Source organism: Amblyomma maculatum, chromosome 2 (assembly GCF_055883805.1).
Source record: "Amblyomma maculatum isolate TAMU_Amacu chromosome 2, ASM5588380v1, whole genome shotgun sequence".
Lineage (NCBI taxonomy): Eukaryota > Metazoa > Arthropoda > Arachnida > Ixodida > Ixodidae > Amblyomma > Amblyomma maculatum.
In genome coordinates this window covers 208,826,837-208,850,175 of record NC_139345.1, presented here as the reverse complement: position 1 = coordinate 208,850,175, position 23,339 = coordinate 208,826,837, and the positions used below count along the sequence as shown (strand labels likewise).

The 23,339-nt window shown below is 49.4% G+C and overlaps 1 protein-coding gene across 1 annotated transcript in view; it reads left to right on the top strand.

Moving 5' to 3' along the window:
* LOC146201195 (tRNA (uracil-5-)-methyltransferase homolog B-like) overlaps window positions 1-23,339 on the top strand; it is a 152,068-nt gene that overhangs the window by 75,005 nt on the left and 53,724 nt on the right. Inside the window, exons 8-10 of the mRNA XM_084595675.1 lie at window positions 4,694-4,788; window positions 5,973-6,090; window positions 9,095-9,191. Coding sequence (XP_084451801.1) covers window positions 4,694-4,788; window positions 5,973-6,090; window positions 9,095-9,191 — 310 coding nt within the window. The remainder of the gene's footprint in view (window positions 1-4,693; window positions 4,789-5,972; window positions 6,091-9,094; window positions 9,192-23,339) is intronic.

The window sequence follows — 23,339 nt, the reverse complement described above, 5'->3', positions numbered from 1 at the left end:
GACAAAGGCCCTCCTCCCCCCATCTTCTTGACAATTGGATACCAGAAATGGACAACATCAGGATTCTTGGTATTCTGATACAAAACAATGGCAAGAATACCGCAACCATCACTAAGCTGACGGTGATGGTTCATCAAACAATCCGCCTCATTCGCCGCATAGCCAATCGCCATCGCGGTATGCGCGAGCAAGACCTCAGCCGCCTGGTACAGGCATTTGTCCTGAGCCGTGTTGTGTACTCGCTCCCCTACCTTTTCCTCACGCGGGTGGAGGAAGACAAGGTTAACGCCCTTATCCGACAGGCGTACAAGGCCGCCCTCAACTTACCCCGCTACACTTCCAATGAACGCCTTCTTCACATGGACATCCATAACTCCCTAACTGAGTTTACGGAAGCCCACTGCTCAGCCCAGTTGGAGCGATTGTCATCTACCCTCACCGGCCGGAACATCCTTGCTCGCATCCATCTCTCACCTCCCGGTCACTGCTCTACACAACATACACTTCCCGCTGCGATACACCGCGTCCTTAAGGTGCATCCCCTGCCAAAGAATATGCACTCAGAGCACCATGTCACTCGCCTCAAGGCACGCGCAGAAGCTCTTCGCAAGCACTATGGCTTCCAGCCAGAGACCGTTACGTAGACGCTGCCTCATACCCCTTCCGCCCAGCGTTCGCCCTCAGCGCTGTTTCCAACTCTTTGCAACTGGTCGCGGCCGGTACAACTTTTGCCTCCACTTCCCTGGAGGCGTAGGAGGCGGCAGTTGCCCTCGCCATAGCTACCACTCGAGCCACAACCATCTTTAGCGATTCTAAATCCACCGTACGGAACTTCGCCCGCGGTCGGATCTCTACCCCAGCCTTCCGGTTCCTCGCCTCCCTCTCCCCACCCGAACACCCTATTCAACTAATATGGGTGCCCGCTCACACGGGTCACCCAGGCAACGAAGCAGCTCACTCTTTTGCTCGAGGATACGTCAGCCGAGCAGGGACTGCCACTGCCTGGGGAGATGCTCGCGAGCGCATGGTATCCTATCACGAAATCTCTCTCCATTACCGTGATCAACGAACCATCTACCCTCCTCCTCATAAATCTATGACTAAGCTACAACAGGTGACGTGGCGCCAGCTTCAGTCCCGTACATTCCCATCCCCTGCTTTCTTATCTTTGATCCATCCAGGACTGTTCTCGCCGCAGTGCACCCTGTGTGGGGCACCTAAAGCTGATTTTGAGCATATTATGATCAAATGCTCGGAATTCCACCCTCCAGCCACTTGGCAACTCTCCGATCTCGAGCGATGGGAGGCTGCGGTGTCCAGCTCTGACCCGGCCGTTCAAAAACGGCTGACGAACTGGGCTTTGGATGTCGCTGGGAAGCACCAGCTTCCGGCCACAACACGCAGCCAAGAGCCGACCCGTCATTAGCATGTAATCCCTTAAGGCTCCCAAATATAGTTTTTCACCACCACCACCACCGGCAAAAGCTCGGGCCGAAAAAAATGCGACCGGTGTATACCCACACAGACGCAGATTTAATACACCCTATGCGACACAAGCGCTAGCACACAAAACAGGAAAACTATCACAAATAATAATAATAATAATATTAATTGGTTCATGGGAAGGGAAAGGTGCAGTATCTGTCACACTTGTTTCTGTGGACACCTTAGCCGCGCCGTAGAGGAAGGGATGGAGATGGGAGTGAAAGTGGAAAGAGAGAAAGAGGAGCCATAGTGGAGGGGTGCGGAGTAATTTCGACCACCTAGAGATCTTTATACACCACACAAATAGGTAGTTGGTGAAGGGTGGCAGTTCCGGGCCCTACTGGGCTGGGACAGTAGGTCAATGCCGTTTGCGGCGGGGGCTAGCCAGCCACTGAATTTTATCTGTTGTAGGCCGTCATTGCACCCGCCACTGCTTCGGTGGTGGACGACGGCTGTTGTTGCGGCGCGCGTCTTTCTCTCCCTCTTCTTTTCCCTTTCTTCTCTATTTTCTCTTCTGTCCGCACGAGGTAGCAGAGGTTGCTCCGTAGCCCTCCACTACGGCTCCTCTTTCTCTCTTTCCACTTTCACTCCCATCTTCCTCCCTTCCCCTACGGCGCGGTTGCGGTGTCCACAGAAAAACAAGTGAGACAGTTACCGCGCCTTTCCCTTCCTATAAATAAATCAGGCAGCAGAGGTGCTCCGCCGTGGTGGTGTAGTGGTAAGACGCCCGACTACTGTGCCGGAGCACCCGGGTTCGAACCCGACCTCGGCGGCTGCATATCGATGGAGTCGAAACGAAGAGGCGTCCGTGTGCTGTGCGATGTCAGCGCACGTTAAAGATCCCCAGGTGGTCGAAATTACTCTGTAGCCCTTCACTACGGCTCCTCTTTCTCTCTTTCCACCTTCACTCTCACCTTCCTCCCTTCCCTTATGGCGCGGATTAGGTGTCCACAGAAAACAAATGAGACAGTTACTGCGCATTTCCCTTCCTATAAATCAATCACTCGGCTCCCATCTTCCTCGCTTCCCTTATGGCTCGGTTTAGGTGTCCACAGAAAACAAATGAGAGAGTTACTGCACATTTCCCTTCCTATAAATCAATCACTCAGGTGGTGGCTCAGCTACAGAGCCAGTAGCAGGCCCGCGCATTTTCTTTTCCTTCTTCCTACAGCCACAACAACAGCAAGCGGACACCTCTTCGTTTCGCCTCCATCGAAACGCAGCAGCCGCAGTTCGGATCGAACCCTGGTACTCTGGCACTGTAGTCGGGCATCTTACCACTGCACCATCCCGCGGGGCTAGCACTTCCTGGCCCTACGGGGCTGGGACGGTAGGTCATCACCCCTTGCGACGGGGCTAGCCAGCCACCGACTTTTTATGCTGTTGTAGGCCGTCATTGCACCCGCCACCGCTTAGGTGCTGGACGACGGCTGTTGCGGCGCGCGTCTTCGAACCTGGCAGGTGTCGCTGGCTGCGACGTTGGCGTTCGTCGTTCAAGCTGCAGGTCCAAGTGCCCGTGGAGGCGACGTTGGCGTTATTGACGTTGGGGGTACCACCTGAATGGGCGGCAGAAGCACTGGAGGCACCCCTGGCCGTAGCTGGTGGTTGTGTCAGCCGTTGACTCTCCGGAACGGGCTCAGGGACGGCAGGAAGTCTACAGTGCGACGCCGTATAACTCCAGATCACCGGAGCATTAGCCGGCGTGTTTAGAAAAAGGCTTGCTAGACATTCAACACTGACATGTGTGATGATGAGTGACGAAAACAGATAACGTACGCGGTTAGAACAGGAGACACTGCACATAACATACCTCATGTCGAGAAAATACATCAAAATTCACTATTTACATTTCGGAAAAAGTTGGCTGCTCGTGATAATTGCTCTCTTCCAGCCGAACTGTCCATGACCCGCCGGAACCTCCGCTTCTGTGTTCTTCCCACCTGTGCCGCGCTATCCCTAGCACTTTTATAACCTTGGCGTTGGTACACGTCATCCTTGTCGTCGTCGTATCCTCTTCCAGCCGAAGTGTCCCTGACGCGCCGGAATCTCCGCTTTCTGTTCTTCCCACCTGTGCCACACTATCCCTCACGCATTGTCTTTGTCGTCGTCGTATTCTCTTCCAGCCGAAGTGTCCCTGACTCACCGGAACCTCCGCTTCTCTGTTCTTCCCACCTGTACCACGCTATCCATTGCGAAAACACTCTATGAGTCACAATAACCTTGTACAGATCTCTCATACTAAACTCATACAAAACTCGTATAAATCTCACATATTCTCGTACAAATATTGTTCAATGTATGAGAAGTATATGAGATTGTATGATACTTGTATTAGTTTAGTATGAGAAATCTGTATGAGGTTATTGTGACTCATACTGTTTTTTCGCTAGGGATCCTTCGCGCTTTTATAACCTTTGCGTTGGTACACGTCATCCTTGTCGTCGTCGTATTCTTTTCCAGCTGAAGTGTCCCCGACTCGCCGGAAGCTCCGATTTGTGCTTCCAACCTGTGTCACGCTATCCCTCGCGATTTTATAACCTTGGCGTTGGTACACGTCATCCTGGCCGTCGTCATATTCTCTTCTCCACCAATCATCTCTTACCACCTCACCGAATACTTCTTTATCTTTATTCTTGGGTTAATACACGTCATTCTTATCATCGTCTTCTTTAGTTCTATTTCATACTTCCTAATATATGGGACAGGTCTCTCTAAAGCAGTAAGTGGATTTTTGAAGTGGAACCTTTGACATGTAGAGCACCTTGAGTGGCAGAGTCTATTTAGAGATGTAAGTGATCAATATTTACGAGTGGTGACCTACCTTGCACCTTTGATCAAAACTATAAGCACGCTTAATACATAGGGAGCTGTCATTGGCTGCGATCCGTTTCATCTCTCTGCCGTCGTTGACTTGAGTACTCTGGGCGCACGTGCGTCTCAGAAGTCATGCCATCTATAAATTGGTGGCAGCTGTGACGTCTCGGTATGCTCAGACGAAGTGTGTCATTTTGTTCATGATATGCTTTGCATACGTGCTGTATTCGGTGAGCTACGTGGGGGTTGGGAACATGGTATACGCTTGCTCTAACGCGACCTTTACGCTCCTTGCCTCACTGGAAGGGGGGGGGGGGGGAGGGGGGGGGGAGGGGGGGAGGGGGGCTGACTGTGCATGAATAATGAGCTGTGTCGCTTCTTTGTATTTGTCCAGGAGGAGCTGTGCCGTGAGAAAGAAGCCCTAGTGGAGCACTTTGTCCGGGGCCCAGGCAGCGAGTGTGGCCTCTCATCTCTCTACTTTCAGGCCTGGTAAGACGACGCTTGCGATTGCACTCTGGGACGAATTGGGCTAAGCAGCCGCTAGAATAGCTGTCTAGGGCTTATGAGAAAGATGCCTCTCTCAATGCAATATCTTTGGTAGATAAAAAGCTGTAAAGTTGCAAGACCTTTGAAGTCCACTACTGCCCGAAGCAAGGGCAAAAAAGAGCACAGGATGCGCACTGCTACCAATCGATCAAAAAGTTAGGAACGCGCGTCTGGTAACTTTAATGGAGTAGCAGCAGCTTAATTTTGCAACACATAGGAGACCAGTGAGATATGCTGTATAAGATTCCAGAGATGTTGAGTTTAACGCTCACTGACATTCGCTAAAAAATGTACCCCGTCTCTCTTGAAACACAGAAATAATTCCATGTTAGCCAGGGGAGAATTTCGTGGCAACACTTGCTGCACAGTTCGCAAACACTGTTCTCTTCACATAAAAAAGCACCTGTGATAGACAAAAAAATGGAATAACGTGGTAATTGTTCAAAAAGGCACAGGAGCCAAAGAAGCTGCATACATGCAGGAAGGGAACAGAACGTTAGAGCATCTTTTTTTGCGTTCCTGTGTCTTCCCGAATATGCACCAACAAGCCTAGCTGCAAGCACATCTCCGTGATAATCCTTCACAGGTCATTAGCGCATGGAGGAACTTCCGTACCCTTGTGTGTGCGTGTGTATGTCATGGACTTCAGCGTGGGTGTTGTGCTCAATGACCACAGTGCTGTCATCTCTTTATCATACTATTCGCGATCATACTATTCGCCCAGTCCTTGCGGCGAAGTACACAGTCGTTTTTCGCAGACTTATGGGGCGGTGCACTGAGACCAATAGCGTACTTATCATGGCATATTTCAAGGTAAGAGTAGTGGCGCTACTTGTTCCTTTACACCTTATCGCCCACCCGATGAAAAGCTTTATCATCGACCCAACCAGAGGCCTTAGGCCCATAGAGACCGCTCTGGCTGAAACCGGTGGATTTTCTTTTCCGGACTCGATCCTCATTGATGGTCTCTAGCTCAAGAACGCATTGATGCAATGAAAATTCGTGGCTGTTTTAGTGGCCTCTGGTGCTTGTGGAACAAAGCTGTATCTCCGGGGCTGTAACTAAGGGTTAGGGGGACGCAGAGCGAGGCGGATTACCGCATAGTGTGTGCCACCTGTGCCCCGCAGCTGCCACAGCCGGTGCAGCCACGCCCAGGCGCCCTTCGAGCTGCTGCACGGCCAACCACATCTGGAGGAAACACTGGGAGGCCTGCGATTCCGCATCTCGCCAGAGTCCTTCTTCCAGGTGGGTGCACTGTGTGTGCGAGTGATGACCGCAATAACTCAGCTAATACTCGAGGGAGCCACATTGTCACTGATGCAGTTTCTGCGCGTTTTCCACTTCATTACCTGGGCCATATTAGGGGTTATAGCATAGCGCGAGCCGCTACTACGATCCGCCACTTCGAGTTCCAGTGTGCATGCCAAGATCGCCTTGACGGCGCCACCAGGCATGCTGCGTCTCGGCCGGTCTCGAGGGAGAGCTGTTTCTTACGGCCTTCTCAATCGCCGCGGGAGCAATGGGAACGTTTCTCCTTGAGTTACGCTCTCCGCCGCCGCAAGGGCCGCGACCTCCTCATTGTTAGCTCCGCGTCTGCTTCAGCGGCGGCGGGTGGCTTTTGCCTGGTTTCGCGCTGTCGCTCGCGGGTTTCGTGGTTAGTGCAGCCCCGAAATGAAAGAACACAGAAGGTAGATGCTGCGGCGGCGTGTCGTCAACGTACTACACACGTGAACGGAGTCTTTATATAAAAAACACTGTCGCTCGGCAAACGTTCGACAAACATATATGAAATACATTGCGGCATATGGTATACCTACTTTTGTCCATTTTAGTCCGAATTTTCCCCAAGCCTGTACAAGAATAGGAATAAAAAAGAAATGAATGAGCAGTGATCACATCGAAGCTTCTTCAAGACTAACATGACAGCAACTTATCTGCAACTGCAAAACCGTCTTTCAGCGCTAGATGCGAAACCATCCATGTCGCACCGAAGATGAAAATAATTTCAGAAAAATGTAATGTAAATTGCTTGCATGATATAAAGTATTAGTATAACAGTCAAAGTTGACATTGTAGGGTTGAGTTTTAAATGTTATAATTCATGTATATTAGTAAATGTGTTCTATTATAACATTATTTTAATTTTGCAGATAAATGTTGTTTAAATGAACTTTTACATGATATTAAGCTCATTATGAAAACAATATCCACTACGGCATCTCTCATAGCCTCAGTCGCCTTGCGACATTAAACCCCACAAACCAAACCAAAACAATATCAAAAAATGGTTTGATATTCATGACATCACTTGTGCTGGAAGTGATAGAAAAAGGCCAATAAATGACGCAGGTGATACCGGATGCAGTGGCTTACAAATGAGTTCGCCTGCTATACGAAAGTATGCAAGAAACTTCTAAAGCGTTAAAGAAGGACACTCTCACTGAAGACATATTTCAAGCCCTATAGCGATCCCATTGAGGCTCTCTTCGGGAAAGTAAGGCTAATGTACGAAAGGGAACGACATGCTAGATGCGAGGACCGTAACAGCTAGCGGCACTTCACTACATTGTCATGACGGACGTTTCCTCTGAGAGCAAAATCAAGGCACCTTGCGTCGATGCCAAAAAAAAAAAAAAGTCATTTCTGCTGTGCCGCTCAGTAACCGAGGCGCTGAAGGAAGTGACATCTCCTGCCATACCATTACCCACTGTCACATATTCCGGTTTACCTTACGTCGCTGGATATATAGTTAAGTTAATCAACTTCGGGTGTGACGCTTGCGGTATTCTTCTTGAAACTAGCGAAAGAAGCAGCCTCATGTACACTCTTTTACAAGGACAATATTCTAGTGGACTGCATTATCCGAAACCAGAGCTTGTTGCCCTATTGAACAAGTTTTGTTTTTGTTTTTTGGAAAAGCTACCGTGAACCTACTACACATAAATGTTCTCAAAGTATTTAAGATCCTGATTCAATCGGCACTTGAGAATTCACCACTGAGTTGCCCGGAAGGAATTGACAACAGCCATACTATAAGGTCCGCTTCTTTGATATTTGAAAAATTTCTCAGAATCCTTCTTGTCAATTAATTATGCTAAGAAAGTGACAGACAGGAACGAAAGGCCAACTCCTTATGTGCACAAGCCGTGCAGGAAGATTTTGAGATGGAATGTTCAAGCCGTAGCTCGAATTTTGATGAATTGAGCAATACAATGTGTAACTTTGAAGGACCATTTTTTTTTTCAGTGTTTGCCGCTCTTTTAAATTGTGCATAACTGTTTACGCCCATTTCCTTGATTAAAAGTTGTTTATCTATGTATTAAACAGATTACGTCTGCCATACATGTGCGTCAGTCGCAAGACTACATATACATCTTCGGTCTTACAACTGACTGATATGTTTTGAGCGAAGCTAGAACAGCCCACTCCGCTAGACAACTGAAATTTTAACTATATGCGTAAATTTGGTTCCTTACTCTGAATATGAGAAGCGCCATGAATTTTCACCGGTCCTCTTTTGCTCTGAGCGAAAACGGTAGCGGTTTACAAAATCTCCATCCATCAGTTTGCCATGCACTCGCGTCAGGTCGCCCTACACCTACTTACATCTTTCAAAGGCACACTGCATAGCCTGGTACATTTAATTTGGTACAAAATTTTGGGGCAAAAAGTGTTGAGGTAAGTGTACCCGAAGCTTCATTAGACCGTACGCGGCCACCCTGACGAAGGTGCGCGCGCGCGGATAATTGACTGTATTTTATTCCTTTTACAAGATAAATCTTAGACGCTGAATACGGCGTCTTTGTATAAACAATAAGGGGTGAAATTTCAGGAGCTGCGGGTTGCAACTGATGCGGGCGGAGCGAAGATCGAGCGCACGTTTCTAATGCGCGTGAACGACGGTAGCACAGGCGCAGCAGTGGGGCGGTGGCGACCCCACCGAGGCGCGGCGGGCAGTGGAAACAGACCCCATTGGAGAGGCTGTAAAAGAAGAGAAGCGCATGAGCACTGACGGCGCGCGGTAGTGGGTCACGGTGGCGAACAGCGCTCTGCTGTTACTCTCTGAATGAGTCGGACACCACATGACCAGTCTTTTTGTGCATAGTAGTGTGAGCCGTATTACGTACGATATGGACATGGACTTTTGGGGTGGCAACTGCTGCCGTCATGAGTCGGCTTGTGGTTCCGCATTGGGTAGGCACCGCGCGGCGACGCAGTTCTTCGAAGCCATGCTCTTCATTGCCTGCAGGTGAACAGTGCGGTGGCCGTGTACCTGTATGACGCTGTGCGGCAGCTGCTCAACCCCGGACACCAGGCATCCCTGCTGGACGTCTGTTGCGGAACAGGTGGGGAGTCCCTTGGATCCTAGCAAAGCGTTGATGGCACAGTTGCACTGGAGTGGTGTAGAGCTTTAGCTAAGAGACTACCTTTGCGTTTCGCTAGTGTCTGATGGTTGCAAAGCTCATTCGCATATAAGCGACCCCCCCCCCAAAAAAAAAAAAAAAGAAACAAAACATGCTCGCGGAACAACACTGAGGCAGGAGTGGGGCCAGGTTGAAAAGCTTGGAGCAATTAATACGACAGGGACGAAAACAAAACACCATTTAAGCAGACGCGATGGAGATCAACTAGGCAGAAAGGGTTGTCCTATCTACGCGGTGAGAACTGCAACCACAATATAGCAAGGACAACGCAGCAGCAGGCGAAGAGGCCGCATCGCACTATCCATCACGCAAGAAGGAGCCGGTGCTTGATGTGGTGCTTGTGTTTAATGACACGCACATTCGTTAATTGGCCGTACAATTTTAGGTGGAGGATGCGAAGACTACCATATGAGAGTGCGCATTCAATACTGGTTAAGCGGACTGTTGTAAGGGTGCATTTCAAGCTACCCTATAACAAAGAGTTCCAGGCACTTGGCTGAATCTAGCTTTAATCTTCAGGTCGAACACCTTCATTGTTCTGGCTGCTCGCCTTCTCTCGTATCAAGCCTGTGCTAAGCATTACTACTCAAAGCGAAGCAGGGTGAAAGAGCACACGAGCCCAAGAAAAGAAACGTGTGGAGTTATTCCGTACTGCACATCCATAAACTGTCACACAATATGAAGAAGGTAGCAGCAAGGTACGAAGTGAATGTGGTGTTTTATTCCCCATGTAAGTTGGCAAAAATGGACCCGGTGGTAAACCGAAAATACGCCATGCGCAGCGCCTATAGGGGCGCACTCGGAACCCGAGGCAGGCCTCATGCAGCAAGCAGGCCATGGTGCGCGCGTGCGAGTCTGCCGTTTGTGCGCGTCTCGCGGACACATCCACGGTGACAGTGTACGCAAGGGGATCGCACTTTATAATAATGGACATGTGTTCGATATCACGGCCGTCTGGAACTACATCGCCTCCATATGCACCAAGTGCCTGCTGCATACGAGCGTCAAGAAGGTTGCTTACGAAGTGGAGGTCATTTTGCGTGCCCCGCTTTCATAACAACGCCACGCTAATTCGTTAATTACTTGACCTATGAACCAATGTTCTTTCTTTGCTTAATGGTACATGCTTGCTTCGTTTACATGCAATATATTGCTACAGTAAACTAGGCAGCGTCGTCGAAAGTGCGAGCGGTTTCGTACCGGTACGACCGCAGGAAAACCCAGCGAGCTTGCAAACCAGCATTCTGAGCATCAGAAAAATAGCGCATATTGGGTTCCTGTAGCAAGAGTTCAGTCTGAATAGCAAGTGCAGCGACATATTATGTTTCCGTAATCTTGTCAGACAACAGGAATTAACACTGGCTCGGTCTTAAAAGTAATCGCATGACAAGTTTCAAAACGCATGTTGGCAAATATCTGTTCAATAAACCGCTGCAGTGGCTCAGGCTACTGAGGAGGATCGAATTATAGGGACTGAAGTCGACCGCGCCGCCCGTGTTTCGGTGGAGGCGAAACGCAAAATGCAATCGTGTGCTGTGCGATGTCAATGCACGCTAAATATCGTCTGGCTAAGTGTTTCACAAATCTAATGCGTATTGTATCTTCCCGGCCAGCGGAGGCGATCAAGTTTAAACAAGTGTTCACGGAAGGTCCAATGACAAGCAGAACACACGGACAACATAGTTATCACTCAGGCCTGCCACACGGCAAATTTAATGCCATTTTCATCGAATGACGCTCGTTCAAAATTATATTTGTTTGCTGCTACTTGAGAAAATATAATGATATTTGATGATGATGTATCGAATGAGTTTGAGGTACTCATCTGAATGCGATCAACGAAGAAGTGTGTTATGTCGACACCAGAGACTCTGTGAGAAGATAAACCCCAATTAAACTACACTAGTGCCACCGGCATTAAATACTACTTTGCTCCTATAATTTAGCAGCTAGCACGTGGCAGCTAGTCATCTATGTGAACTATGCCAAATAGCATCGTAAAAAAAACTGGCACCCATCGCTGCCAGCCAACCCGTAGCCATTGCACTCGGCGCAGGCGGAACAGGTCGCCCCTGCTGCCACGGTCCGTCGGCGCCGAGTCGCCGACATGGCGGATTTCTGTCGCCACCTTCAGAAAAGTATGCTCTGTTCATCTTAAATAATACTCGCTTAATTTGAGGAAGGAATCTAAAAAAAAATTATCTTTACTGAGGATCGCTGTTATGTAACGATATTTCGGAAGAAGTGATAACAGCAATACAAGCAAATTTCTGCTTTTAGCAGCTGCCGCCGGTGTGACGCAGCTCATCCGATTTCGTTCTCTAGCTGCGTTGCTGAGGCGTCGCCAAAGTTGCACCTTCATTTTGCTGTAAGAGAATTTGTGAGACAATGGAACTGATAGTAATGCAGTTTTACGAATAGAAAATTTACTATTTCCGAAGCACTTCCAGCTATGGCTTTTATGCGAACCCGTTTAGGCGTTGAGGCCTAGCGACGACTAGGGCCTAGCACACGGCCAGAACGCCGTCGTCGGCCGCCTTCGCGGGCAGCGTCGTTGCGGTAAGCTCGCGGCATCCGATGTGGCAAGCGTTACGAATTTGCCGTATGCTTTCGTGATGAGGCTAAGCTCGAGAATTTTTCGACGGGCCTTAATACGCCAATAGAACGATCTGGCGAAAACGTATGGGAGTCAACGGGGCTGTAGTATGCTGCGTCGTAGGGCGATACTCGAAGGTTCTATAAAAGCGCCGTCGGACAGTACACTAGATACTGCCCATTTTACGTTTTGCTCTTGACACTTGCTTTAGTGCGGAAAGTGTATGTTGTTGAAACTCGTAAGCGTTTCGCAGTCGAGCGCAGACGTGCGCACCTTCCGAACCCTTTCGTAAGCAAACGCCGCCGACACAGCCGCTAACTTCGTAATTGATAGTCCTAATCAAGAGGTTGGCTACAAGGTATGCAAGACATGAATGTCAATTTAAAGGCTGTTTTCATTTACAGCACCGTCATCTTCACAACATATTGAAGGCACTCCAATATTTGCATATCAATCACAGTTACCATAATTTGGAAATGGCACTAGCTTTGATCGTTCAGCAGCGCGTCGAAAAAATGACATTAACCTAAACAAATGCCATTCTGTGCAATTGCTTGCTTTCTGCGTCGAGCAGCCGCGATTCACGGCCGCCGTCATTCTCGTGAAGCATCACTGAAAACTTTACAAAGGTGTTCCTAGCAAGGTTTTATGTGTGTTCGAAAAACCAACTACGCAGCAATTCCTCCCTGACATTGCTAAAGGTTTACAGCGGCGTTATAGCTGTTAAACCGCAACCAAAGACGAAAACACGACGCGCACGCACAGACGCTGACGTGAACAGTGCCCGACTGAGCCCATCTACGCTTTGCGGCTTTGGCAACAGGCGGCGTTGTCGGCATTTTGCGCATCGCGTATAGGGACCGGACAGCTGAATGGGTGGCGCCGCCTCTCGGCGCATCGCTCAATCACAGGAATGCGCCGGCCCCGGCCGGCGCATTGCCAGCGCATTGGAGGTTACTGTTTGTCGTTGGTTTGTGTGGAGATTGGAAATCCTAAGGTCTAGATGACGTTGTGCCTGAATATATCCTGAAGAGAACAGCAAGTTGGGCTAGTTAATTGTGTGAGTATGTCCAGTGAAATGAAGTCTGGTCGAACAAGGCTGGCGAAACGCGGTGCGTGGTTGGCTCCACTGGCAGCTACGCAAACTCGTCGGACGTTTTTAAGTCGATTCATTTCTACGGGTTTCCACAGAAGCATGAATGGCGGGTGACCTAAGCATGGTTGTTTGAAAGGCAAAGGCACGAATCTACGTATTTGGTTACTGTGTGGTCATGGAAAGCGCCGAATTTTTAAAATTCCGCTTGGTACCGGATACTCTGTGCCTTCTGTTCCCCACGAGTGACGGCACGAGAGTCTCGGAACCGAAGCCGCACTCCTTCATCTGTAGTCACTTTATTGACAATTGGAAATCGAAGTAACCCAACAGCGTAAGTTACAACGCTAGCATTTCCCCGCTTGTGTACAAGAAAACCCCAGCACGGAAAAAGAAAAGGCAGCTCTACCATCGTCGTTCGGGCTCCGTTACGACCTTCAGTGATGGGTAGAGACAATGTTTGTGCGCATACTTACGCTGACATAGTCAAAGATAATTTACTTTTTTCTCTTAACAGAAGAGCAGACAGGAGACATGAACAATCCCTATTGCCATGATCCTGTCATTTTTCCTCTTTTTGTTTGTCAACCAATGAAAATGCACTGAGAGCTAGCTCTGCGTTGATACTCTTGGAATTTGTTAACATTTGTTTGTGGCATGTCCATTTCACCTAATAAAATCACTCATTTCACAGCTCAGTCAATACCGCATGGTCACAGAATCTGCTATCGGCTTCATATAAAAGTGGAACAAGAAAAAAAAATACGATTTAATTTGTGGAAACGAGCATAAACGTAGCATGTTTTTTTTTTTCTTTAATTTCGAAGGCCATGTAGCAGTTATTTTTTTTTTTTCGCATTCACGTTGCATCTGACGCGGCTTTACGTATTTTCTCAGCAGTGTCCATTTCCTGGCCCGCCTAAATACATGTGTTTCTCATCGGCGTTTTAGTGAACGTGAGATTTCTTGATTGTGGCGTAGTATGGCAAGACCGTTTTACCTCTCTCAGAAATTGATTCTAGGTATGGCCAATGTAAACAGATTTAGCAGCAGTCCGGCAAGCTGCAGTGACAAAGTTGTAAAAGGAATGGCTTTCAGTTATCCGGATCCCTTTACGTGCAAATAGAAAACTACATACATGGTCGTGTCCTCTCACACTCATCAGGTATCGAGGTCAGCTAGGTATCGGCCCCGTAAGTTCGTGGTACGCTGAGAAAGTAGACCACCTTAGCGAACGAGCCATCAGAGGGATTAATTTAACAATAGAACGCTTTCTTAGTTGTAGGTGGCTTATCTTACAACACATCACACTGTGTTTTTTTTTTTCGATTGTATTTAACAGTTTGACAGTATTGGACTATTGCCTTCAGATGTTCAAGGCAGGTGCGGTCAATCGCATTGAACTTCCTGCGCTGAGAGAACGCTAGCAGGAAATTTAATTTTTTTTCTTTTCACAACCTACGCAGCATGTCGGGAGAAAGGCATGCATAGTATAATATTTTCTAAGTCAATTATATGTAGCAGCTCCGACGTGTTCAACAAGAGCATTGCCGTATATGTGAAAATGATGCTGAGGTGGTATTACTAATTTGGCTTATATGATGATTAAGTTTGACGGTCTCAAGGCCGGGTTCAGTGGGCTATTGTAGCGTAATTGTGCAGGAAGTCCTGGAAGTATATGTGTGTTTGCTATTCCAACCATAAATAGGATCCTACTTTTGTCTTGCTTGTTTATTTTTCTCCTTTTACAGCTCTCGTTGTAAGGTTGAAACTGGAATGTCTCTGAATCGTTTGAGCCTAGCTATTACCAAAAAAAGACAGGTGCAGAATCTTTTTCATTTTACATGAACGCTGACCATTACAACTTCCACGCTACACGGCTCGGCGGTATTTGATCTTCAGGCAAATTCAGACTAGACCTAATATAAGATAGACGCGCAGTGCAGGCGCAATTCCCGTCTTCGAAGTCGCCTTAACAAGTGCCTAACGAAGGTTTCCTAGCGCATGGTGAAATCATGCGCGCGGCATTTTCGAGTATATATAACAGAAATACCATGCGCCGGGCGGTTTCAAAACAAAACAAAAAAAAACACGCACACCCAGCCGAGAACGGCTTCTTTTTCAAGATTTCCCCGTCAAAAAAGACTCCTTGCGATTACTCAAAGCAGCTCAAAGCTCTCAAAGCCACACCGCAAAACGACGGGTAGGAACAGGCTCAAAAACGCCTCGCAGAACGGAAACGACTGCGCCGCTCAGCTGCCTCGCCATTCCGCTGTTTCGGCACTCCGCTGCGGGCGGCGCTGTTCCACCGAGGCGACGGTTGCGCCATACAACGGGCGCCCGGTCCCTATAGGCGGCGAAGCATAGGGAAGACGAAGATGGCTGGCTGACAGGCGGTTCTTTTCGCTTCTCTTGCTACTTCGCTTTTATATTAATTTCCGGGTGTCTCGGTACTCATGTTACTCGGAGGAGTCCGGTAAGACCTGGGAGAATCTCCGAGTGGTCTCCTTCCTGGTGGCGGGCCGTGCCCTTCGATCGCTTTTTTCCCCGTTCTGGTCTCTGGCTGCTGGCTGGTTAGGCCTACCGGCTGCCTGTTTGGCCATGGCAGACGAGGCTGCTCCGGGCAGCCCACCGTCTCTGTGCGACGCGTCCTCATGTCGGGCGGCTCATAACACCGCCGCGGACCAGATTTCGTACCACCCCGACATCCTTGCACCTCCTGGCGCGCTTCGTGAGTCCCACCCTGCCTCCACCTCCGCCAGTCTCCATTTGGAACCCGACATCTCTGAGCTTTCGGGGCTCCTGGGCCTTCCGCCGCGGACAACTGCGGACTCGGAGTCGCCGCAATCTTACCTCTTGGAGCTTAGCACAGACACGGACGCCATGAGGGTCCATTAGCAGAGCGTTGCGGCAATTCTGGACAAAGATAAGATTGGTCGCGGGACCAGGGCAGTCCTTTTGCCTCTGGTCTGTGCCCTGTACCGTCACACTGCGCACTTCTTTGCGTGTGCGGTCGCTGAGCTGAATCATTCAGAAACGCTCCGGACCTCTTTGGTTACGCGAGAGCATGAACTGGGTGTCCTCCGAATGCGGCTTGCTTGCGGGACTACCCAGGACACTACAACTGCAGCGGACCTCTGCGACGTGAGGCGGCAGCCCCAGGTCCCTCGGACGTATGCTGCCACGTTGAGCGGCGTTTCAGAATCTCATCAACAAGGAGGCGCTGCGATCTCTGATCCGTTCAGGCCTCCTCAGTCTGGGGACTCCTGCCCGGATCCTCAGCTGCACCAGATGTTCCTAACTTCTGTTGCACCCTTGGACAACGTTGGCAGCGAGGTGGCGGCTCTGCTCAAGGCGAACATCGATCTAGAAGCTGAGGGAATCGGAGCTGTTACTCTCTGGGCCTCCCGTCGCGCCCTGACGGTTACCTCCATGGACTCTGAGGACCTCGACCGTCTGAAGTCCGCCATCTCACGGATCGAGGCAACCCGGACCTCCGTGAACGTCCGAATCCCCAAGCAGTGGAATCCGCACGTTCGACTGCTTGGGGTTGACCCCGATATAACGCCAGAGGAGCTCATCGCGGCACTCAATCATCAAAACCACGCTCTTCACCCTTCTTCCTGTAAGGTTAGGCTCTCTTTTGCTCAGCGCTCCGGACAGTTTGTTCACGTTATTGAAACTGACCCACCCGCTTTTGCCCGTCTCTGCTGCGTGTCATGTAGCCATCGGTTGGACTTCCGTCGAGGTCCGTGAGGACCTGCACGTTCCCCTGTGCACTTTTTGTGCGCAGTATGGCAACACTTTGAAAAAGTGCAAGCTCAAGAATGATCCTTCGAAGGCGTGTTGTACCCGTTGTGCGGGGTCACATGCCTTGGCGGCTCGACCTCGCTTCGTCCGGGACCCCAACGTTAAGTGTGCCCCCTGTGCTGCCGTCGGTCGCCCGTCGAATCATCATGCAGGACATGAGTCGTGCTCTCTTTTGCACGAACGTTCGGACAAAATCCGCGCTCAAACTCAGTATGGGCCTTAGCAGTCGGGTGGCCTCGCGTCCCTTACCCGTTGGCACCCCACACCGTAGCCCAAACATCGAACACATAGAAATCTGGCAATGGAACTGTAAGGGTTTCAGACGAAAACAGGGTTTGCTGAAACAATATCTCTGCACCACCCTCATCAGACCGGACATTATCTGTTTGCAAGAGGTAGGAGCCGACAGGTCACCGACGCTAGCCGGCTACTACACGGTCCGCTAACCCCGCATGCTGTCGGTTGCAATCCTCGTCGCAAACGCCATTACTGTAATCGAGCGCTCCTTATCCGAACCGGACGTTGAGCACTTAGCGATTGAAATAGTGCCTAACAAACGAGGCCGAAAGAGTACATTCGTCATCAACATGTACAAGCCGCCAAGACCCTCAAAGGCCGACTTCACCAACCTCCTTTCCGAAGCCACCCACCTGGCGCAAGCAAATCAGCTTATCGTGGTCGGGGACTTCAACACGCCCCACCGGGACTGCGGGTACCAGTCAAACTCAGCCAGAGGAGTGACAGTTGCGCGAGCAATAGAAGCCCTCGGCTTGGAACTCCTCATCGACCCTCTATATCCGACAAGGGAAGGCAACAGCGTCACCCGTGACTCCTGCCCGGACCTCACCCTGATCAAGAATGTTGCTGAGGCTACATGGACGAACCTAGAAGAAACCCTGGGAAGCGACCACTGCATACTAAGCGCATCCATATCATCTACCAAAATCCGGAGGGATCTGGGCGCTGCCCACATCACCGATTGGCCCAAATTCCGCAACGCATGCGTTCCATCAGGTCCAATCCAGTTCATACAGGACTGGAGCGAAGACATCAGAAAAGCACACAAGAAAGCCACCGAAATAATACAACGCACAGTGGAAGCCCCAGAGGTAGACCGCCATCTTCTCAAGCTATGGCAGAAGCGCAGCCGCCTTGTGAGGCGATGGAAAAGACAGCGCTTAGACTTCTCCGACTGCGGATCGCGCAGCTCACGGAGGAAGCCCAGACATACGCCACCAACCTAGCACAACAAAATTGGCAACAGTTTTGCGAGTCATTGAGAGGAACGCTGGGATTCTCCCGTACTTGGGCAATCCTGCGGAACCTCATTGACCCCTCTAAATCAAAATCCGCATCTACACGGACCCTGAAGCGTATTGCTCACCTTTTTCCGAGGGACGACGCCACGCTGCTTCAGGCTCTTAAGGACAAATAAATCGGCACCAGCCCAGCTCCACCTTGCTCTTTGACCTACCAGGGCGAGGAAAATCTGGCACTAGATGCTCCCATTTCTGAAGCCGAGGTGTATGCTGCAGTTCGATCATGCACCCGCAACACGGCGGCGGAAACGGACAAGATCAGCAACGCCATGATCCGCAACTTCAGCCAGGCACAAATCAGCGACCTCACCAAGTATCTGAAGGACTCGCTGTGGGAGAAGAATGAAATTCCCTCTGAGTGGAAACGCTCGGAGAGAATCGTAATTTCGAAACCGGGCAAGAAGCCGGCGGTCGAAACGCTACGACCCATATCACTCACCTCGTGCCTGGGCAAGCTCTACGAGCGAGTCATCCAGACGCGACTTCAACACTACATAGAAGATAATCATCCCTCCATAATCGGCTTCAGATCGGACCTGTCCACTCAAGACGGTTTTCTTCTCCTCAAGGAGGAAGTACTTTCCAACATTCCGAGAGGAGGCAAGCACCTCATTATGGCGCTAGATCTAAAAGGCGCGTTTGGTAACGTATCTCACGAGGCAATCCTCTCCGAGCTCAATGACCTAAACTGCGGCGAACGCACCTTCCGATACGTCAAGAATTTTTTGTCCAACCGAACGGCAACGATAGGAATGGGTGACATGATATCGGATCTTCAAGACATGCCAGACAAGGGCACACCACAGGGATCGGTCATCTCCCCGCTCCTCTTCAACATCCCCATGATTAGAGTCGCAAGGGCTCTGCAACAGGTTCCGAACATTGGATACACCCTGTATGCTGATGACATTATGATCTGGACAACCACCGGCTCTCTAGGTCAGAAAGAAGACACACTTCAAGCAGCAGCAACCTGTGCGGAAACGGAAGCCTTTCGATGCGGGCTCCACTGCTCCCCAGATAAATCTGAAGTCATCCGCATACGTGGGTATCACTACGCATCACCAGGCAATCTTAACAGTACCACTCATACGAATCCTGGGTCTCTGGCTCCAAAGCGATAGAAAAGAAGACCACGTGCTCCACCTCCTCAAGAATTCAACACAGCAGATCTCGAAAATGATCCGCCGGGTGGCCAGAAACAGAAAAGGCATGCGGGAAGAAGACACGATTCGTCTGGTGCAGGCGCTGGTCATCAGTCGCCTCTCCTATGGACTACCTTACCTCACCCTGCTTCGAAGAGATCTCAACAAAGTAAGTGCAATGATACGTGCTGCTTACAGGAACGCGTTAGGCCTCCCACCATACACCTCCAACGTCAAATTGGAAGCTCTTAGACTGCACAACACATTTAAAGAGATTCAAGAGGGACAGCCTTCTGTCAGCCTCCTGTCCTGTCAACTGAGACAGGCCGGCTTATTCTCGAGCGCGTTGGCTATCCTTCGGACGTACAAGCTATCCAGTCAACGACTAACATTCCTGTTCCGTACCGGGCAAGAGTAAATGTGGCCCCGCTCCCAAAGAACATGTCTCCAGTCCACAACGAAGGCAGAAGACACGCCCAAGTGAATTATCTTAAGCGTGCAATGGAACGCAGTCCGAGAACTGTCGATGTGGATGCCGCTCTGTCTATGTGGATGCCAAACGTGGCCGGGAAAAAGAGATGAAAACCGAGCACGATCGAAGTTGTAGAAAGCGACAGACATATAACGGAAGGGACCAGCATGAAAGAACGTGAATCCGGAGATACGGAGAGCCTCCATGGGCGCAGCCACTACCCCTGATCAGCTGAAGGGGCTGATCGCGGTCACCTGCTACACGTGAATACTCCACCAACTTTTAGGGGAATGATTGATACAGTTTTGCGTAGCCTCAAATGGAAGACGTGCCTATGCTACCTGGGAGATGGTCATTTTTAGTACGTAGCACTTCTGGCCACAATCACGAATTTTGCTGGAGGTGGCCCAACGCCTTCTCTCTCTTTAGGTAATATACAGCGCGAACGGAGACGACGGACGAGGAACTACACAAAACAAGCGCTGTCTCGCAACTAAAATTTATTCCGAAGGAAGACATATATAAAACGCCCGGAAACGCAGCGCATGTCCAGTGAACGTAAGAGATAATCAGCACAGGATTGCACTGTATAGGGGGATATCTGCATGATATTTATTTATTAATTTATTTACGTTTCTGCAGCGCCGTGAAGGCATAATTGCAGGGGGGATGCATAGATACAGAAAACAATGATACAGCATGTGAGAACATTTTGTACATCAGTCAGGTTTCGCGGGAAGAAGGAAAAAAGATGAAAAGTAGAAAACAGCAACTCGGGGTTAGTGCACATCACTAGCCTGACAACAATGCTCGGAGCTTAGCCTCGGACTGGTATTCAATAAAAAAATTTGGAGGACGCTTAAGATTCGCCTTTAAGAATGGAACGCGATAGCGTTATCGCGCCCTGTTCGCACCGTCTACTCATTTGCTTGTCGCGCTTTTGAGGGACACAAAGACGTAGTTCATATGATGCAACACTCGTTAACTTGTCCAAAGCATGACTGTTTGGTGATTCTGACATTATAGCACAAGAGACACCATAGTGCGCCCGGCACTGGTAGACGCAACCGCGTTCATTACACGTCTCTCAAGAGCGAGCTCATGTTCCGACGTTTCATGCCCTAGAGGTGACGTCATCGCTTGCCCTAGCGGCCTCTGCGAGAGAACCTTTCCTCTAGAACCAGAGGCTAGTAGAGTTTTGTCAAGAAAACAACCTGACCATAGCGAATACTCATTTTCAACAGCACAAGAGGCGCCTGTACACATGGACTTGACCAGACAGTCTGTACAGGAATCAGATTGGCTTTATTATTTGCTGGCAGCGATGGAGAAGCGCTATACAAGCAGTAAAAACAAGGCCTGGGGCCGATTGTGACACCGATCATCAGCTTCTTGTTGCCAAATTTAAGCTTCGATTCAGGAAATCGCAGAAAACTAGAAGGCCTTTCAGGTATGATCTGGATCAAATTCCATCAGAATATGCTGCGGAAGTCAGGAATCGATTTCAAGAATTAGATCTAGAAGACAGAGAGCCTGAAGAGATGTGGACTGATGTTCGTGATATAATACAAGAAGTTGCTACTAAGGTAGTTCCAAAGCAAAAGAAAAGCAAGAAAGCAAACTGGTTATCTGAAGAGGCTTTGCAAATAGCTGAGGAAAGGAGGATTGCAAAAGTTAAGGGGGAAAGAGAAAGATACAAGGTTCTCAATGCGGATTTTCAGAAAATAGCAAGAAGAGATAAGAATGCCTTCCTGAACATACAGTGCCAAGCCGTGCAGGACAACAGCCAATTGAGGAACACAAAAGCTCTGTATAAGACAACCAAAGATATCAAAGGAAGCTTCTGTGCTAAGCTGGGCGTGAGAAAGGACGAACGAGACAGGGACCTCACTGAAGCCTCAGAGATAAAGAAGAGGTGGCAGGAATACACAGAAGAACTGTACAAGAAAGACCCGGATGTGCAAAGCCAACTCAAGACGGTTGTGATTACTGATCTCGAGCCAGGCATCCTGAAGAGTGAAGTTGAATGGGCCTTAGCCAGCCTTGCTAAGAACAAAGCTGGCGGAATTGATGGCATTCCAGCTGAGTTGCTTCAAAACCTCCACCATGACGACGCTGTTAACGTTCCGTATATATTAGGTCAGCAAATTTGGACAACCCTGCAGTGGCCACAGAATTGGAGGAGGTCAGTTTACATCCCCATTCCAAAGAAAGGCAGTGCCAAAGATTGTTTCAACTACCGCACGATCGTGCTTATTTCACATGCTAGCAAGGTGATGTTGAAAATCCTCCAAGGTAGGCTGCAGCAGTATGTGGATCGGGAGCTTCCGGACATGCAAGCTGGGTTTCGCAAGGGCAGAGGAACTAGAGGCCAGATCGCCAACCTTCGCTGGATCATGGAAAAAGCAAGAGAGTTCCAGAAACCCATCTATTTCTGCTTTATTGATTATGTGAAAGCGTTTGACTGCGTAGATCACAGCAAATTGTGGCAAGCTCTCCAAGAGATGGGAGTTCCAATTCACATCATCTGTCTTCTCAGGAACCTGTATGAAGGTCAAGAGGCCACAGTCAGAACTGGGCATGGTCTTACTGATTGGTTTCCGATTGAGAAAGGAGTGAGACAAGGCTGCATACTGTCGCCCTGCCTATTTAACCTATATGCAGAGTGCATCATGAGGAAGGCTGGTCTGGACGAGTCTTCAGCTGGAGTGAAGATTGCTGGAAAACGTATCAACAACCTTAGATATGCGGATGATACCACTTTAATGGCAGAAAGTGAAGCGGAACTCAAGAGACTTCTGATGCGCGTACAAGAAGAGAGTGAGAAGTTTGGGCTTAAACTGAACATTAAAAAGCAAAGATCATGGCGTCTTGCCCTATCAAGTCCTGGAGCATCAAGGGACAAGAAGTGGAAGCTGTGACAGATTTTCTCTTCTTGGGCTCCAAGATTACCTCGGAAGGAGACTGCAGCCATGAAATTAGGAGACGCCTGCTCCTGGGAAAGAGAGCCATGGCTAGCCTTGACCGCCTAGTAAAGAGCAGATACATTACACTGCCAACCAAGATCCGTATAACTCGTGCTATGGTCTTTCCAGTTGTGATGTATAGATGCGAGAGTTGGACTGTGAAGAAGGCTGACCGCCGAAGAATTGACACGTTTGAATAGTGGTGCTGGCGGAGAATCTTGAGAGTTCCTTGGACGGCCAGAAGATCAAATCAGTCGATATTGTCGACCACGAACCCTGACTGCTCACTGGAGGGCCAAATTCTAAAGTTAAAGCTCAGCCACCTTGGTCATCTGATAAGAAGAGAGGAGTCGCTGGAGAAAGATTTGATGTTGGGAACGGTTGAGGGTCACCGGAGAAAGGTTAGGCAGCGAACGCGATGGTTAGATGGCTTCCTCAAGGTGCTGCAGATGAAGTTATGTGATGTTAGGAAGATAGTGAGAGACCGGAAAGCGTGGCGTGATACGATCCATAGGGTCACGAAGAGTCGGACATGACTGAACTGAACTGAACTGAACTGAAGGTTAAAGTGCATGCAATGTGTTCAAAAAGGATTGAGTGACTGCGGAAGTATCTCTGATAGTTGGAAAGAGACCGATCACCTAACAGAAATAAAGGCAGTGAAAGGAA